This window comes from Chionomys nivalis, chromosome 3 (genome assembly GCF_950005125.1).
Source record: "Chionomys nivalis chromosome 3, mChiNiv1.1, whole genome shotgun sequence".
Lineage (NCBI taxonomy): Eukaryota > Metazoa > Chordata > Mammalia > Rodentia > Cricetidae > Chionomys > Chionomys nivalis.
Genome location: NC_080088.1, coordinates 68,187,865 through 68,207,913, shown reverse-complemented (window position 1 = coordinate 68,207,913; position 20,049 = coordinate 68,187,865). Strand labels below are relative to the sequence as shown.

Here is a 20,049-nt window from a genome sequence, read left to right as displayed (position 1 = left end):
GAGTATTTGGAAACAATTTTTGCAGTGACATAAAGATCTGAGGCATTTTTCTGTTTATGTGTTGACTTCAGACAACTGCAGATTTATTCTTAGTCTTAAAGAGAAAATGATCTCCACCTCAATCTCTGTGGTGGTTTGAATAGGAATGGCCCCCATTGACTCATGTGTTTGAGTAATTGGTTTAAAGGGAGTGGTACTATTGGGAGGTGTGGCCTCTTTGTATTAGGTGTGATTTTGTTAGAGAAAATGTGTCACTAGGGGGTTGGGATTTGAGGTCTCAGAAGCTCAAGCAAGTTTACTTCCTGATGCCTGTGGAGCCAGATGTAGAACTCTCAGCTACCTCTCCAGTACCGTATCTGCTTACACGCTACCATACTTCTCACTATGATGACAATAGACTGAACCTCTGAACTGTAGGCCAGCCCCAATTAAATTTTTTCCTTTATAAGAGTTGTCATGGTCATTATGTCTCTTCAAAGCAATGAAACCAGAGCTAAGATAGAAATTGGTACCAGGGACTGGGGAATTGCTGTGATAGGTCTGACCACACTGTTGTTTGGAAGAATGTGGACTTTGGGACTTTGGATCAGAAAGGCAGAAGAACACTTAAATGGTGCTTAGGGGCCATCCTCATCGGAATCATGGAAGACAGTGGTGTTGAGGGCAATTTGAACTGTGGCGGCCTGGCTCAAGCAGTTTCAGAGAAGAATTTTTGTATGTGACCTAGAGTCTATTGTGATATTTTCAAAAGATCTGCCTGAGGCTAAAGTGAAGAGTTTTAGATTAATTCCATTAGCAGAGGAAACATCAACACAGCCTGGCATTGACACTGCCTGTGGTTATTAATGTTCTCTCTTATACAGGTTTATAATGAAAAGGAGCAGGCTGTGCAAGGAAAAACACAAAATGTACAATTTGAGGAGAAAGGGGACACTAGGAAGTGGAATAGAGTGAAGTCCAGTGTTCAATGAGATAAACAGATTAACAAAATAGTAACATTAAATGGAATAAAGGATCTCAGGGCAAGATCCCACCCAACTAAGCTTCCAACTTGTGAAAAGGAAATTAAGAAAATTTTAAAGATTTCCCCACCATACCCTGTTCCTCTGTCTTCATAGACATAAAAGATTGTATGTACATACCTTCTCTTAGGTCTCGATCTATCTTGGGTGGTGACTTTTTCCCCATTGACAATCCATGAACTTCTGCTCCCTCCACGTTCACTCCTGAAGGGACCCTGTCCATTCAAAAGAATTGAGACTGAAATTTCCCATTAAATAAAGATGTTCAAAGGTAAGGAATACTGCAACTACACAAGCTTTGATTCTGAGTTGTTGACCATTCATCTAGCTTTCTAAATCACATGATATGCCTGTGTCTTTGTGCAGCTCTCTCAGCTTCCTCAGGATGCCATTTCTCTCTACATTCTCTTTGCAACTTTTATCAAAATTAATTGCAGCTATAATTTCACTCCCTTCTTTATAGGTCTATTGTCCCAAAAAACAGGAGAAAGTGACTGTGTGCACCTTCATAATTCTCCATGTTGTACTGTGTTTTGAACATGGACTGCATCACTGAATAATGCTCGAATGGAGACAAATCCTGTCCTAATGTAAGAGTTGGTTCTTGACTATTCTGAGGAGAAAGACACAGTTTGTGTCAAGCTTCCCAGATACATAAGTGAGAGTAGATAGCCTTAAAACTGACACAGACTGGGTACATTCAAACACTCCTGCATGTCCTAGATTCTCTCCAGTAATCTTATGTCATTAAGTGTTGACTGATTGCAAGATTCCAAGACTGAAATCTTCCAGGTTATTGTTCCAAAGTCATAAACAAGTCCCTTCCTTCCGTTGACATGGTCTGTCTCATTTAAAAATAGGTCAGTTGGATTATGTGATCACAAACACACTTGCAACAAGCTTGGGTTATTTTAAAACATGTGGGTTGATTACAATTGTATTAAAAGTGAGTTCTCTTAGTTTCGATTTGTTCAGTAATAACATTCAATTCACTATGCAGAAAATTTTCTGGTCTTGATTTCAAATGAATATCATAAGGGAATTTATCATCAGAAAGGAAATTTTGATTATGATCAAAATGTATGCAATTCTCAAAGGATGAAAACCATTTTGAAGAGCAAATTTCATAAAACTTGTTAATGGAAATAGCACCCAGCTTTGTGTAATAAGTAATCACAGGTAGTTAACATTTGCAGCCTTCTGGGCTAACTCTTTAATTCAAGGAAAAGTGTTCACACCCAAGGAGAAAACTCATTACTCAAAACCATACAGAAGAGAGTGGGAGCGCTGGGACCAGGACACGTTCCTAAGAGCAGCTCAAAGGCTGTAATCACATTCTGTTCACTAATCCACTGGAGCTATGTTCCTTGTGCCATCTCCTCCCCCTGAGCACTTTGTATCACTGCAGTTTGTCTCCCAAATGGAGAACTCACCGATTCTCATCCTGCCGTCCTCCGTAACTGATCCAGTAGTTCTGTTTACAGTTGAGAAAGAGGTATAAATTTATTAATAAAACACAATTTAGAGGAATAAAAAAATAAAATACTCTTAATGAAGTATTAAGAAGGCCTGAAATATTCAGGAACTTGCACTGTGTATCAATGAAGAGAAGTTTGGTGCGATTTTTGGCAAGGGCACCACAGGTAACAAATGAATTTTAAAAATGCACAGAATTAGTTAGGACCTTGGTTCTTTTGCTCTTGATAGTGATTTGAAATTTGGTAACAGAAAGGGCTTCAGAGATCCTTCAGTACAAGTGCTCTGTGGATCATGAGTCAAATTTGAACAAAGAAACCAACGTGATTTATCTATATAGATTCATAATGTAGGTATCCTATTCTGGTGCCTCTTGGGAAAACACAATTCTTCAAAACATTGTGTAGGAACAAACATAATGTTAAATGTTATGCCAGAAATATTTCCTTAAAGTAACCTAATTTGTAAAATGTGCCATGGACAATAAGTCATAATTAATAACAAATTGAAAATATGCTGCAATTAGTGATTTCCTCAACATATTAACATGGGTATTGTGTGACAATATTCAATCATCAATAGATAGTAGAAACCTATAGCTATATAATTCAATGAAGAAAAGGGAAAATACTATAAACTGGCCATCAGAAGAACAGAAGTTAGAATACCGATGATCTAGCAATTGGCACTGAATATATATGAGCAGCAGAGGAGCTCCTCCTGTAAGTTTGGTAAATTGACACTTTCATGGATCCCTAGAAGCAATGAAGGTAGCAGAGAGAGTTTCTGAGGAGGGCAGTTAAGTTTCAAGAACTTTCAAGCCTCATGTTTCCATTCAGGGTGAGCCCACTCTTGGAATTCATTTGAAGGTTCAATAAAAATGATCACTGTACTATGAATGTTTGAAAGAACTCAGAAATAATTCAAGCATCAAAGGAGCTAATCATATATTAATTCTAGGTATGTAGCAAAAATATTTTAAGGCCTTACCAAAATGAAGACCACAGGCATCTTGTTAAATAAAAACAATAAAATGCATTTATTTACAGCACTGATGAGGTTTGTAAAGGGTGTGTCTTCCTAGGACTATCGGGACTGTGTGAGAAGCAGAGAAGCACAGCTTGAAGATGTCTTATGTTGTTTAAAGAACAATAGTCATTAACGCATTAAAATTTTACATCTAAAGGTTAGAAAAATAAAACAATACTGAGGCAAATGAATCATGGACAAAATTTGCTTTTGACTTTGGACTATAGCAGTATGGGAACCTATCAAAATCTTTTCAAGTTCACCACGTTAATAACATAAAGATAACTCCTAATCAGTTATTAATTTAAATAGGTTATTAGAATCTCCAACTAATGTGGAAGGGGCTCTAATGCTTAAATATCTATCCACCAAGAAGGTTTTTAATAGCACTTCATTTTCCTTCTTTGTTCTTACCGGTTCAGAATATAAAAATCCCAGACCCTCTGCAGCAGACTTTATCAGTTCAGATTCAAGGTTGTGACGTTTGACAAATGCTGCCAAATCCTAGGAGAAAAGACGAGGTTAGATCTAAATAACACCCGAGACATGTGATAGATGCTCAAGTGAAACTTTACATTATAACAGCCAATGAGCTAACACAAAGATCAGAGCTGCAAGCAGTCTCCTTGACAATGGGTTTTCACAAGCTAGCTCCTATGAGAAACGTGCCTCTGGCATGGCTAACACTAGAAAGAATTAAGACCTGGAACAGCCACTAAGTCTCTATGTATTTTTTTGTTGTTGTTAATGATGATGTCTGTCTCTTGGTTCTTAATCAGTTCTCCCTGGAACACACTTCAGTGTAGAGATTTCTCTCTGCACTCTGCTCTCACCTCTCGGGCCTCAATGGATGCTGGGTCAATGCTGTTGTCTAGCAGGCTCTCATAGTAGTCTACATTGTCCAGGACATCCTCGTCATCTGGATGGAACATCAGGTAGGCTTTGCAACACTCCAAAGCTTTCACATATTCACCCACTGGAAACACAAGGCATTATTAGGTCACATTTGCATCAGTTAGATCTGCCCAGAGGATTTCAGGGGAAGACTTCTGTGAGTCTAGTGACATTAGCACTGATCATCGTTTATGGGAGACAAACCGAGGCTGAGCCAGAAGGTCAGAAGCAATTACACAGGAGGACAGACATGATTTCAGGTCCTCAAATGGGAAAATCTTTTGTTTGCTTTGGTGCTGAGTGCGCTGCAGAAATGCTGCAACGTCTCATCTGAAAATGCTTCTTGGTGATTGCTGTTAAGACCACAGCAAAACCGTAGGAATTAACTGTGACTTTTTTTTATACTGTTTGACCTAAGTAAATACTCTGAGCATGACCTTCTAATATGATGGCGAAGCCTTCATAAATAAAATATGAGTGCAGAAGTGATTTCAAAGTGTTATTTCTTATCACTGGGAAGTGTGTTGTATACTTTTGCTTCTATGGGGTAACCTTGAGTGCATCCCCAGAGCTGCAGATGGTCTCTTCTAGCCCCTTCCCACATAGCGGGAGCAACCTGAGTGGTATCCAGCTGTTACAAGGAGTAGCCCAGGATGTTTCATGTGACTTCTTTGTTCTAGAAACATTTAGCTATTGCAAAAACTAATGTTTCACTTTTAGGAACAGGATGCTGAAATGCTTTGTGCCACCTTTGCAAATAGTTCTCACAATTAGATTAAAAAAAAAAACTTCTCTCTTCATAAGCACACATATATGCATGCACACACACACACATATATATATACATATACATAAATATATATACATACATACATTCTCTGTGTATACATAAATTCTCAGAGATGGCTCCAGAGATGTCTCCAAGTATAAGAGAGGGGATTCAATATTTTCTTTTTAATAAAAACGGAAACTAAAGCTATTTTGAATTAATAAATTTGCCTAGGGGATTGTGGAATATCTAAACATTTTATAATATATTCTGATGATGAACTCTGGAAAATACAACCCATATGAAGGAAAATTTGGCAATGTGAATCAAAATTACAAATGAATAAACTATTTGACCCAGTAGATGAACTTTCAGATCTTTATCCTTCAAAATATTATATAGATGTGCACAGACATGTGTAAAGTGTTATCTACTTGAAAGTTCACTGTGGTCACAAAAGATTACTAAACAACACAACTGTCCCTCAATAAGAAGACACATGAAATAAGTTCTAATTCAATTGTATTCGGGCATTTAAAAAAGAGAGATCAGAAAGATCTCTCTGTACTCATCTATTAAAGTTGAATAATAAATTGCTAGAATTTAATTTTGGCATAAAATACACCTATTTCCTTTACCTAACCTACTAAAAGTCAATTGGCATGTAGTAAATAAAAAATATCCAGAAAGTATTATAAATAATATGCTGTCTTCACATAAAAAAAGGAAAATTCTGTAAGTGTATTAGCATATTATATATATAAAAAAATCGGAAGTATAAAACACTCAGTTGAAGGACATGAAAGTGGACTATGGATAGAGAAAGAGGGGAATTATTTTAATACACTGATTCATTCAACCATGGGAATGCAATCCTATTAAAAGTGAGTTGAAGAAGAAGCCCAGGTTGAAGAAGAAATCTTGCAAGTCTAGTGGAAGTTTTAGGACATTATCACAGTGAATCCTGTGCTTCGGCCACTGCCTTTCTTGCTCTGAGCTGCAGCCAAAAGGCAAGAAGAATGGGCATAAACCTGCATTGCTTTGATGGTGAAATGAAAGAAAGCAGGGGTCTGCATGGTGAAGATGCCAACAGTGATAAAGAAGAACCCCAAAGGTCTTCGTGGATGGTCCATACTTTACCTCTGTAGTAGGCAAACTGTAGGTAGTCGTAATGCAAGGGAAGAAAGTTCTCAATTGGTGAGAGGCGGCCTGGGCGGGTGGCAAGTTCCCTCACACACTCATGCTGACAGACCAGCACCTGCATGTAGTGATCTGGAAGGCAAGAGAGAAAATGTGTGTCCTCCAGGTGCTGAGGCCACACCTTTGGCAGGGCAGCACTTTCTGCAGGGCATGCATTGTCACACAACACTCGGGGAGGGGGGCAGAAAGAAAAGAGAGATATAGATAGATAGATAGATAGATAGATAGATAGATAGATAGATAGATAGATAGATGATAGATAGATGATAGAGATAGATAGATAGATAGATAGATAGATAGATAGATAGATAGATAGATAGATAGATAGATAGATCTGTATTATCATTTCCTAGCCTGAAAACTTCAAATAGTGGCTGGCAACATCATCTTAGCCATGATCACTGGACAGGGCTGGGTCCTGAACCTCTGTAGTACCTCAGGCTTCCTGTGCATGAAGCTGAATGAAGACTTTCTCACCAGACATACTGAGCTTCTTTTGGTTTACTGCAGAGGGTCTGAAATGCCCTGGAACTGAGACAAGTCATTCACATCCTAGTGATGTTAAGCCATTCAGATAATAGAACAGCCATCCACAGAGAAATTTAGCAGGGGAAATGGAGGACTTAAACCCCACTTCCCTGTCAATTTATTTTAAAGGAGGAATTCAAATGCTATTTCTTGATGCCTATTGCTCAGGACCAGAATCTATCCACTTATAGACTAGGCTCTCACTAGACAGTACATATCCTAACACATAAGATACTGTTTTGACAGAGAGTGGCAAAATGGCAGAAAGGATGACAGCTAAAAAATTGGAATAAGCACAGTCCTCTTTGCACCCTCTTCATTGGCTGCTCTTATTTATAATAGGTAAAATACTGAAGTACAGGGAATTCCATGGCTCTTACCTCTAGAGTCTGCTTTACCAAGGCATGAGCTGAAGAAACACAAGCAGCTAATATCACAAGGAAAACTTCCCTCCTTCCTTGCCTAACTTTGAATTCTATAGCAAAGATGGGGCAACGTTTTCCATGGAGAGAATGGTTCATTCATACTTGGGCTAAGTAAGCTCCCTGGCGGTGGAGAAAATCACTTGACTTCATGGCTGCACAATTTAATTGGGCACAACAGCTTCTCTCAAAAGGGTCTCTGTTGAGTCAGAGTTCATCCTGGATCTGGGCAATTTTACAGAATGAGGTCGGGACACAGGAAGGAAAGGAGTATTTGGAGGGTGGGGCAAACGTTTTCCATAACCTGGCTAACTTGAGCTCATGTCGAACAGCTAACAGAATCAAAACCACAGTCTACTGCATCTACCTCCAGTTGGAAATGTGGAGAAAATAATGAGGTCTACACGTACAATCTGAAGTTAGAAATAAAATACTAGTGGCATTTCATATCTTAGAGGAACAGCAAACAGCCAACTGTTCACTCCTCCATAGCCCAAAGTCCTCTTCATCTTCAGATCTATCTTTTCTCTAATTCAGTGGCTCTCAACCTTCCTAATGTTGTGACCCTTCAGTTTCTCATGTTGTGGTGATCCCCCAACCACAAAATTATTCTCATAATTGTATTTTTGCTACTGTTATGAATTGTAATGCAAATATCTGATATGCAGACTCCTGTGGGAAAGGGTATTTCAACCTTCAAAGGGGCTGTGACTCACAGATTGAGAACCACTGCTCTAATATCAAGTGACAAGGGTAGAAAAAATGAAAAAGATGTAACAACGGACAATTCAAAATCTGAAGGGATATATTTTGAAGCAGAGTATAGTATAAACAGCAAATTAGAACAACAAAGATAGCCTTCTGGTTTCACAAACAGAGCTGACCACATGAAAATTTGTATCAAGCAGCCATTTGTGTTTTCCTCCAACATTTAGTCTCTTCTAACTCTACAATTCAAGTCATGTGGGATTTCCTTCTATATGCTGTGAGTACCATAAATAAAAAACTGCTTTGAGCCTATAGCAGAGCAGGGCAGGGCAGAGCAGAGCTAGGTGAGGAGGAATGGACTGAATGCTGGGAGAAAGAAGGGCGGAGTCAGAGAGATGCCTTGGAGCTGCAGCCAGACATGCCGAAACTTTGCCCATAAGCCACTGCTACGTGGCGATACACAGATTAATAGAAATGGATTAAATTAAAATGAGTTAGTCAGTAAGAAGCTAGAGCTAATGGGCTAAGCAGTGATTCAATTCATATAGTTTCTGTGTGGTTATTTTGGGGCTAAGCGGCCGGGAACCAACAAGCAGCTCCTCACTACATTCAAGTGTTAATGTTTTCTTAATACATTCTCCTTTGTGAATGCCAGCTTAACTATGAATTGAGGACACCCAGCAATGCAAGAATTTGCAGGGTAGAAATCAACATGGTAATTATGTTTGTTGTTTTCTTTCCCTTTCAGTGTCATTGTGCAATCAATGTGCTTTTTTATAATAAGACTGAGGCTCAGAAGAACTGTGTGAGAATACATTTAGTTGTTTTTCTTTTGCTACATAAAGTGAGCATGTTTCAGATTTCCAGGAAATCTTACCATAGTTCTATAATTGCAGGTCTTGGGCTGTCTCTAGAGAGACTATGACTAATACTCAACAGTGTTTGGCTGGGAGCTGGGATGCTGGTTGTGGTACTTAAGAGTCAAAGAAACTAAGTGTGGAGATGTCTGTCCTTCCAAACAATCAATGGGTTATGGTAACTTGACTAGAACTAAATACTAACCTACAGAGATATCAGTTGTCATAACAGAATCTAGACCATTTGCCAAATCTGTTCCATGGACACTGACAGCACGGGTACACAGACAAATGTGGGGCTGAAGGTAGTGTACATCATCGCATAAAACCACAGCATAGTAAACTATTAAATAAAGAGTTTATATGTATTTACATATGTAAACATATTTATATATTACTATGAATAATAAAGAAAATGCTAGCTCATTCTTCTGTAAAACACTATGTTAAGGAAAAATTCAGACTATAAAAGACACGCAAAATTTATTTTTAAATGAATAATGTTCACAAAATACAGGAAAGTTAAATTGGCAGATGCCCAAGGAAAGAAAAGTTTTAGAAATAAATCCTCAAAGTAACTCACACAAGTATACTGATTTTGGATAACCTAAATTTACTTCAGGTAATAGAGTACTTCATAGTTTGATAATTTAGTGTAGTGACTTTGACTGTAATAGATATATTGATTCTAGTTTACACTTTGTAGGTATTCTCTAATTAGCTTCTAAAAACTCTACCCTTCATTTATGATCAACATTATCACAAGCACAAGGCATTGTTATCACATTTATCTATACATAGTTACTGGTGCATAGACCATATTCTTTATTCTCGCATTCATCAACACAGTCATTTAGCCAATATTTATTAAGTAGCATAGGGATCTGCCCATCCCTGAGGAATGAAGACTGAATAAAATAGGACACTGGCTATATGATATGGAAAACCTGATTTGCAAGGAAAACAGAGAGTAAAGTGGCACATCCAAAGACTTCAAAGAACTTGAGAAGGCAGCAATGGAGAACACGAATATACATAAGGCAAGTCCTTCAAGGCTATTGGTCTTTATTCCAAGTGGGATGAAAGCCATAAAGGGAGGAAGTTTATATACAGTAGAATTAGGACAGAATTTGGGCTCTGTATTACAGTTCTGTCTGACCTGCACACCAAGAACAGGAAGGAAGCCATCATGGGGGCTTGGTTAAAATGCAGTTTTGATTTAAGCAAAATTCCCAACGGGTTGACTCAGTAAGTGTGAAGTGCCATGTAAAAGGGGCATTTGTCCAAGTTTGGTAACAAATAAGATGGACTTAGGAGTTGAGGAAGATGTCAGATTGAAAAGCTACTTTTCATAATTTGGTTTGAGCTACTAAGTAAGAGCTTTTGAGGGAGATATGGAGATGTTAGAATTGGGAAGGTAAACTGACTTTAGTAACTTCCATTTCATTTGGACATCATTTCTTCATTATGTATGTCTTGGAACATCACATGTCATCAACAAATATGTGATAAAGATTTGCTATTGTATAAGCTACTCTTTACTTGGTTTTTGATTATATTGACTTTAAAAGTATGAACTCTTGATGAAAAATTATGCCTTTTATTCTTAGTTTGTTTCTAGCCATCTCACTCAATTGTCCTAATTAACAAATTCCTTGCCTAAAGGGAGCAGAATTTCTTCAGTGAGGTGTCTGAGCAGCAGACAGATATGCAGATCTGTGTGAGAAGTCTCCCCAAAAGTTCAGCACACTTGAGGATCTTGTGATGCCATCAAGAAAAATAAAAACAGCCCTCGACTGGGGAGACCACAGGCCCAGGTAAGGAACCTGCTATTATCAAACCTACTACATTGTGCAAAACACTTGTTTTGTCAAACTGCCCTCTAAATACTGCTTATATTCATTGGTTAGTGCTGCTGCCAGTTCTCTTCAAAGAAGCTTCTAATTACACTGGGGTGGTCAATGAAGGAACCCATGAGTGGCTAAACTGCAGACAATACGTAATGCTGGAGTGTTCCTCTGTATATGATACAGTCATATCACTCCTCCAAAGCTTAGGAAACATCCTGGAGGACATGGGGGATGTCAGAAAGAATATACAAAACAGGATGGGGAGATGAAGAGTAGAAAGATGTTTTCTGAACATGACAGAGCAGGAGTAATTATGAAATCACTGTAGCTGTGTCTACTTGCACAAGACATGTCCGGCACTGAGTTCATCAAAATTTTATCAAGGTTGGAGGAGGTACCTATCAGGATTCTGGCAGTTAGTGGCTGTTGGGGAAGGTGGTGTCATCTTAATGTACCTACTAGACAGCTCTCCTTGTCAAGTAAGTAATATCCCACCCATGTCCCAGCAAGAAACTCTAATAAAACTCACTGGACCACGAGAGAGAAAGAGAGAGAGAGAGAGAGAGAGAGAGAGAGAGAGAGAGAGAGAGAGAGAGAGAGAGAGAGAGAGAGAAAAGAAGAAGAAGAAGAAGAAGAAGAAGAAGGAGGAGGAGGAGGAGGAGGAGGAGGAGGAGGAGGAGGAGGAGGAGAAGAAGAAGAAGAAGAAGAAGAAGAAGAAGAAGAAGAAGAAGAAGAAGAAGAAGAAGAAGAAGAAGAAGAAGAAGAAGAAGAAAGTAAGTAGGGGGCCTGTTGACAAGAAAAGCTTCAGTTGGAGAAGGAAGCTGGGTGCTGGGGTGGGGGTCTGAAAATGACTAAAATTCACTGTATATATTCATGGAACTGTCAAAAAATAAAATAAAAAATAGAATATTAAAATCATGATCCAAGACTAGAATTGTACCCGCCCCCTCTGCCCAACAAGTGGCATCTGATATTTGTGTGCTAACTGTGACATTCATCCTATACATTGTGCTTTATATATATAGGGGCCTCCTCAAGCCTTCCCCATGCCAACCCCTAAAACACAGTCACAGCAAAGTGGCCCACTGTAGCTACCTGTATGCTTGCCTGTTGTACTTCTGTGGCCAACTGACCCCAACTGATTGAGCACACACCCAGAAGCATTAAGTTAAGGTCACATAAGGTCCCCCCAGGAACCTCTACTTTCTCTACAATCCCCATAACCCTAGGGCCTCCAGATTTCCATTTCACTGACTAGAGATGTAAACAAAGAAAGACCTATGGTCTTGTGGACTGGTTCTTGGGCATCTGAGGTGGGGGAATTACAGAATCAATGCCTGCTAGCTAGGGAGAGTTCAAGACTAGCCTGGGAACTTACACTAGAATTCCATGACAAAAAATGTAAAAGGATGGATAAAGTTATAGCACAGCAACACAGTGTTTGCCTATCATGCATGACACTGTAAGTTTAATCCTCAGTATTACACACACAAAAAAGTAAAAATAAGAGGATGGGTGCATTTTATGTTATTATTGCTAAAGAAGCATTGGCAATTGATACTACTACCAATTGATAGATAAATTACTACTAATAATGATTTATAACCTCACTTTACTATGAAAGGTATTAAAATTTTGTCTATAAGTTATTTGAGATACTGGTTACTTGTTCTTTTAATCAATTTAATTTTATATGTATTTTATGTAGATTATGGTCTCCACTTTCTCTTGCTTTTTGTTCCATACAAAAGCTCTCCACCTCTCTTGTATTATATAAACACACTCTGAAAGTTTCTCCTGACAGTTGTGTTTTTACACTTATATTGTTCATACAAACTCTTTATCTTCAAATAGGGTATATACAGAGAACTCACTTCTTCCAATAAAAGACTTGACTATCACACATTGCCTATTCTTTTAAACTACACACTCAAGTATAATCTGCCAATGAATTGTACAAGACTGTATCAAAGGGGTCATTGCTATATTACTTACAATACTGAAAAACGGCAACAATCTCACTAGTCCTCAGTAAAGACTAATGTTTAAAAATGATGATGGTCCTATATCATGGGTGTTATCTAGCCACTACATACAGCAAAGTGAGTCCACATGTACTTACATGAGAAGTCCACATTTTGTTGCTAGGCATAAAATAAAATAAAAAAATATGTTGAAAAGAAATACTCATAGTACTTCTTATTTTTACATTGATGAAATAAATACAAATTATGAACAAATACATCAGAAGAAATAGGGAATAAAAATCTTAAAACTTTATAAAAATTAGCAGGATGGAACAGACACATGAGAATCGTTAACATGTTACAATCTTTACTATTAAGCACTAGATTGTCAGAATACTGTTTACACAATATCCATAGCATTTTAGAGTAAGAAAACAAAGAACAAAAACAAGTTTTACCTGCAATTGCCTCATAAAGACCACCTTTATACCCTAAATACTCATACTCCTCAAATCTCTGAGGCCCCTCACATAGAGCTCGGCACTCCATATCTTCATTGTAATATTCTCTTAAAGCTTGTTCAAAGTACTTGATGGCAGCTTCAAAGTCATCGGCCTCATAGTGTTTAACTCCTGCGTTATAGCTCTCCTGCAAGGACACAGACATGGTCTTGTTTGTCAAGAGTGGAATGAACACAGACTCGGGATCATTTAGGAAGATCAGAGCAGAATTTTGTGCCCCAGAAAGTAATGACAGACAGGTTTTTTGTTCTGTCTATTGTGACTTCCACAGGTTCAAGTAAATGTCAAAGAAAGGGAACCTGTTGCATAACTGGACTATGGCAATGTCAATCAATTTACTTTCTGCACATACACATGGGACAATCTATAATCTCTCTGCTGTAGAGAAGGCATATGGGATAGCAAACATGGTTAGCATGGTGCCATCACTTCCAAGCCTTGGTACATCAAATCTTCCTTCTGAAATATTTCTCTATCATTCTTCTTGGCAGTCATTTGGAAAATCACATTGAGAAAGGTGAGGTCGAAAAAACTGAGGCAGAAAGGCCTTTCTATGGGTAATTCCAAATGGTATTTTTTTGTAAGAAGAATACTGTGGGTTTTTCAAACTCCAATTTGTATACTTCCGGTACAAAGGGAAATCCTCCACATTGGAAAGCAGGAGACAAATAGTGTAGCCATGAATAACTCACACTGGCTTCACTTCTAGGTGAAAAATAAGTGTGTTAAATATCAGGAATGGCCGTTGGCATCTATAGTCCTAGATACTAAAATGACTGAGGCAGGAGGATTACTTGAACCAGCCACAGTAACACAACAAGACAAGGTATCAACTAACAGACATCTAGAGAATCATTCATCTAAGTACTAAAGGGTAGACACTCTTTTCAGCAACTCAGGGACCATTTTCCAAAATAAGACTTATATTAGGATACAAACAAAAGCCTCAACAAATCCAGGAAAATTGAAATAACATTCTGTATTCTATATGACCACATGGAATAATGTTAGATATCAACAGCAAGAAAAACTAGCCAAGTCGCAGAAACTCACTGAGATTGAACAATACACCATTTGACAACATGTAGGTTATTTATATCATACCTCCTTCCTGCCAAGCTCAAGAAACATCAAGTAATTGGGTGGGTGGGGGGGCAGAAAGAATGCAAGAAACAGAAATCACGGACTGGGAAGAAGTAGTGTCTTGTAGGCACTCATGAAATTACAGTATTGGTGACTGATTGCACAAGACCGGCACAAGATCAAGTCACTGAGCATTCTACCATGAATTGGAGAGGACACTTGTTCCTCCACCCCTAGCTAAGGAGTCATTGAGAGTTGATGGCTTCTAGGGGGAAGAAGAGCAAGCTTTCTTTAGATATGTGGTCACTTGTAGGTAGGTGTTTCAGTGAGCACCCCATACCCATGCATATATGGGTGGCAGTAATTGGTTTCTGGTTTATTTATGAAGAGGATATGAAGGAGGGAGGAGGGAGGTAGGGGAGATGATCATGGATCCAGAGGAGTTAGATGGAAGGAACAGGGGTGAGTATGATTCAAAACCACCATATGCATTGCACGGCATTTTCAATGAAATCAACAAAATACTGCATTAAAAATAAACTACAGCACAAAACAGAATAAGAAATGTCTAGGGAACCTTGAAAAACATGTTCAAAATTCTTAGCGATCAGGAAGTAATAAAACTACTTTAGGGTTCCATCTTACCCTAGTCAGTACGACCTCATAGAAATAGCAACAACAGCACAGGATGGGGTGGGTGGATATGGGGCAAGGGAACCCTTATCCACTGTGGGTGGGAATGTAAGATACTGGAGCCACCCTGGAAATCAGTCTGCATATTGTTTTAGAAACTAGAAATGAAACCATCATCGGAGCCAGGCATGCACTCCTGACTATTGATGGATTCTGGGATGGGGTATCAATTGCCTTCAGTTGTGCACCCAATGCTACCAGTCTCCAACAGAAAGCTCCAAACCCTAGTCACGAGGACTGGCACAGTTAAACTCAGGGTCACAAGACAAATGGACATGAACACAAATGTGAGAAAGAGATCTGTATGTTGGAGCCCACAGGACTCTACAGTGAATGTGCAGTTGGCAGACCAATAGGCAGACCCATGGGAAGTGTATGAGCACACATCCACATAGAGCAACCCATTGCAGAGCTGCAGGAACACTTGTCTTTTGGAAAAGTCACTGTCATATCTGTAAAAACCTTGTGAAGCCATGATTCTTCCCTTTTAAGTGGGAATCTTTCCCATATCACCTCAGCAGTGTGAATTCTACACAGGCAATGGAATGACCTTACTCCTTTCCGCACACCACGTGGCCTTGAAGCTTGGCAGTCACTCTTTGTTCTAACAGTTAAATTTATGTAGAGTCAGTCCCACAAAATTACCTGCTAACAGACCACATGGAAATTTCTGTAGAAGACAGGCACTGAGCAGGAAGACAGCATGTCCCACCTTTGCTAACAAACAAATCTGGGTGTCCTCAAAACTGGTTATCACAAAAGAGATTAGATGAGGAGAATGGATGAGTCCAGGATTTAGGGATGTTTAGTAACTTTATCTAATGGTTTGGAATGTCAGAGACTTCCCCTTGAATGCTTGCTCTTTCCTGGGTTGGGTCACCTGTTTCAGAGTACTGCTTTGGCAGGTTCTAGTTGCCCTTTTTGATGTGCGTGTTGTCATTGTCCTTGCCTATGGAATTTTCCAACTGTGTCTATAAAAACTAAAGACCTCGTGGAGATCCACCCTTACTCTTCTCCTCCTCACTACTTCTACTTCTTCCCCTTACTCTCTTTCTTCTCCTTATTTTTCCCTTACTTTTCTTGTTATTCTTCCTCTCCTCCATGCCCCCTTCACTTCACTTTTCCCCTTGCATGAAAAAATAAAGAAGATGCAGAGGTCATGTACTTGAGTTAAGTTTTATCCTCAGATCCTCACCTGCCATAGACATCTGATTCTGAGCCCTGAGGAGGTACTGAGGCTGGTACTCAAGTAGGGAAGTGGGGTATACAAGGTAGGAGGAAAAAGGTAAAACTCTGGAGTAAATGTGGTCAGTATTCATTATTTACATCTGGTGAAACTGTCAGTGAATAAATTATTAATTAAAAGATATGACGTGAAAAATTCCTAAGTAAGAACTGAGGCTCCATGGAAGAGACAGATAACTTCATGCGTTTTAGGCTTCACCATAGCCTGATTTTTCTAAGAGAATTTTCTCTTAAAAATTTTTCTCTCAGTTATTGAAATGTTAATATAGAATATCAAATATAGCTTCACCTCTGGTTACAATATTTCATAAGATGTTTTTCAAATGTGTGAAAGGTAGTGTACATTGAGACTGAACTTGATATATGAACCCATTATACGATTCAGCTTGGAGCCAACGAAACAGGTGCAGTCAGCTTTACGAGGCAGGGACAGAGGCCCCAGGACTCACCAGATGTCGCCTGGCTTCTCTGTCTACCAGCTGGAAGGCGTCCACCCCCGCTGTCGCTCTGTAGTCCTCTATGCTCTGCTGCATTTCCATGTGCTCAGGGTTGGCCATGAAGAACGTGTGCGCTGCCTCCATGGCCTTTTCCAGCTGGTTAAGCTGTGGAAGAAAAGGACACAATTAAGGGAATGTTTTCTAAACTTCGCTTGGAGAACTAAAGTGATTGCTCTAAGGCCTCAAAGTAAGGAAGTAGTTAGGATAGGATTCCAGATAAAACACACACACACACACACACACAGACATACACACAAACACAAACAAACATACACAAACACAGACACACATACATAGACACACAGAGAAATACACATACACAGAAACACAAACACAGACACACAAATGTACACAGACACACCCCTGTGACTTTTTAAATGATGGAACTCATCATATTAGTTCTTTAGCTTTAGAGAGCAAAGAAAAGGAAGTTGAAAGAAGCAAATTAGTCCAATGCAGAAAAGAGGCTAACTTTGTATCTCGGAGATACTCATTAATGCAAAAAAAAAAAAAAAGTGGATTACTTTTAATCATGTAAATAAGTGTTGATGTCCATGGATGTCAAAGAAGGGTGCTAGGTCCCCGGAGCTGGAATTATAGACAGTGGTAAACAGCCTGGACTAGGTTCTGGAAACTGAACTGAGGTCTTCTGTGAAAGCCGTCCATGTTCTTAACCATGGAGTCATCTCTCCAGCATCAAAAGTGAAGGATTTTGAATAATTATTGTGCCGACATTCCTAAGCCTCTTCACAGTGAAATAAAGAGATATTTTTAACTAAAGGGAATTAAAGTCACTCAATGCAAAAACACTTTGGTTTCTGCTCTAGTTAAGGAGAATCCCTACATAAAGATTCATTTTCTTCATACCAGAGATATAAATGTTTATATTAGTTATTTTTTATAATATAACTAAAAGAATGTTTGATCTATCATAAGATATGAAGAAATGAAATCACTGTTATGGAATACATAAATTTGAAGTCATCTAACATCATAAAAATTTCAACTGAGTCTTTCTCTAAAAACGTAGCAAAACAGCCTGGTATTGGCATAAAAACAGACAGGAGGACCAATAGAATTGAATCAAAGACCCAGATGTCAATCCACACACTACGAACACCTAATTTTTGACAAAGAAGCAAAAAATATAAAATGAAAAAAGAAAGCACATTCAACAAATAGTATTGGCATAACTGGATTTCAACATGTAGAAGAATGGAAATAGATGCATATCTGTTGCCATGCACAAAACTCAAGTCCAAATGGGTCAAAGACCTCAACATAAAACCAACCACACTGAACCTAATAGAAGAGAAAGTGGGAAGTACACTTGAACACATTGGCATAGGAGATCACTTCCTAAATATAACCCCAGTAGCACAGACACTGAGAGGAAACAGTTAATAAGTGGGACCTCCTGAAACTGAAAAGCTTCTGTAAAGCAAAGGACTTGGTCAATAAGACAAAACAGCAGCCTGCAGAATGGGAAAAGATCTTCATCAACCACAGATTGGATAGAGGTCTGAGCTCCAAAATATACAAAGAACTCAAGAACTTGGACACCAAAAGATCACATAATCCAATAAAATATGGGGTATAGACCTAAACAGGGAACTCTCAACAGATGAATATAAAATGGCTGAAAGACACTAAAGGAAATACTCAACATCCTTAGCCATCAGAGAAATGCAAATCAAAACAACTCTGAGATTCCATCTTAGACCTGTAAGAATGGCCAACATAAAAAATACTGATGACAACTTGTGTTGGAGAGGTTGTGAGGTAAAGGGAACACTTCTGCATTGCTGGTGGGAGTAAAAACTGGTACAGCCACTTTGGATTTTTCAGAAAATTAAATGATTTTTCAGGAATCATCTCAGAAAATTAGAAAACAACCTACCTCAAGACCCAGCAATATCCGTTTTGGGTATATACCCAAAGGCTGCTCATTTATACCACAAGTATATGTGCTCAACTATGTTCATAGTCGGAACCTGGAAACAACCTAAATGCCCCCCAGCCAACGAATGGATAAGGAAAATGTGGTCCATTTACACAGTGAAGTACTACACACTGAAAAAAATAATGTCATCTTGAAATTTGTGGGCAAATGGATAGATCTAGAAAACATCATATTGAGGTAACCCAGATCCAGAAAGACAAATATAATATGTACTCATTCATAAGGGTTTTTAGACATAAAGCAAAGAAAAACCACCTACAATTCACAATTCCAGAGAACCCAGACAATATAGAGGACTCTAAGACAGATATGCATGGATTTAAAATACATGGGAGGTAGAAAAAGATAAAATCTCTTGAGTAAATTAGGAGCCTGGGGGCGACAGGAAAGGGTAAAAGAGGAGGGGGAGGAAGGGAGAGGAACAAAGAAAAATATGTAACTCAATAAAAAACAATTTTAAAAGAAAAAATACAAAGAAATAGTGAATTTACAGGTGCCTAGCCATTGCATTGTGGAAATACACAAACAATCAACTTTCACCACAGAAAATATATGCAGTCCTAACTTATGTCCTGGTGTCCTTACTTTTTCTCATTAACATGTTCATTTCCTTTTCATATTAACTGTGGAACATCTTTCTCTTAGCTATTACCTGAAATTAGGTCATGATGTACACCCAGAAATATTTTGGCTGTCCATATGACTGACTTTGGAGCTGCTTTCTTGTTCAATTCTAATTTTCTTAATTTAAAAAATAAAAAATAAGAAAAACACTATTACATAGAAGTATAAAATGTTTGGGCATCTACATGTTGATATATTTTGATTTTCGAGACAGGGTTTCTCCATAGCTTTTTGCTTCCTGTCCTGTAACTAGGTCTTGTAGACCAGGCTGGCCTCGAACTCACAGAGATCCGCCTGCCTCTGCCTCCCGAGTGCTGGGATTAAAGGCGTGCACCACCACTGCCCGGCTTACATGCTGATATTTTTATGGGAACCAAGAAGATGAACAACTTCTCAATTGTGTATAAATCCAAACTTATTGGTCAAGTGAATGTAGAAAAAGTTATTTAAATGTTTGTGCTTTAGTCACATAGTGGGCAAAGGCTCTGCTCATCCCAAACCCCAGTAGACTAATTGGGATTTGTATGGATTAGCTCTTTTATGTGTGAATGTTTCAGAAACAATAGTGCATAATTTTTAAGTGATCTAACAACTCAATGCTGTGGGTGTGCTCCCATCATCAAAGTGTAGAATGTAGAGGGCCCATGAACGCAGCATGTATATGGATGCAGTACGCTCTTGTGCTCCATGGAAACCACCTC

At 38.6% G+C, this 20,049-nt stretch overlaps 1 protein-coding gene across 1 annotated transcript in view; it reads right to left on the bottom strand.

Annotated features, from left to right (window-relative positions):
* The window catches only part of P3h2 (prolyl 3-hydroxylase 2), a 159,266-nt gene that overhangs the window by 19,206 nt on the left and 120,011 nt on the right, over positions 1 to 20,049 (bottom strand). The window contains exons 2-8 of the mRNA XM_057765855.1: positions 16,714 to 16,866; positions 13,181 to 13,370; positions 6,331 to 6,462; positions 4,361 to 4,503; positions 3,942 to 4,031; positions 2,456 to 2,496; positions 1,143 to 1,237 (exon numbers count right to left, since the gene is read on the bottom strand). Of these exons, the coding sequence (XP_057621838.1) occupies positions 1,143 to 1,237; positions 2,456 to 2,496; positions 3,942 to 4,031; positions 4,361 to 4,503; positions 6,331 to 6,462; positions 13,181 to 13,370; positions 16,714 to 16,866 (844 nt within the window). The remainder of the gene's footprint in view (positions 1 to 1,142; positions 1,238 to 2,455; positions 2,497 to 3,941; positions 4,032 to 4,360; positions 4,504 to 6,330; positions 6,463 to 13,180; positions 13,371 to 16,713; positions 16,867 to 20,049) is intronic.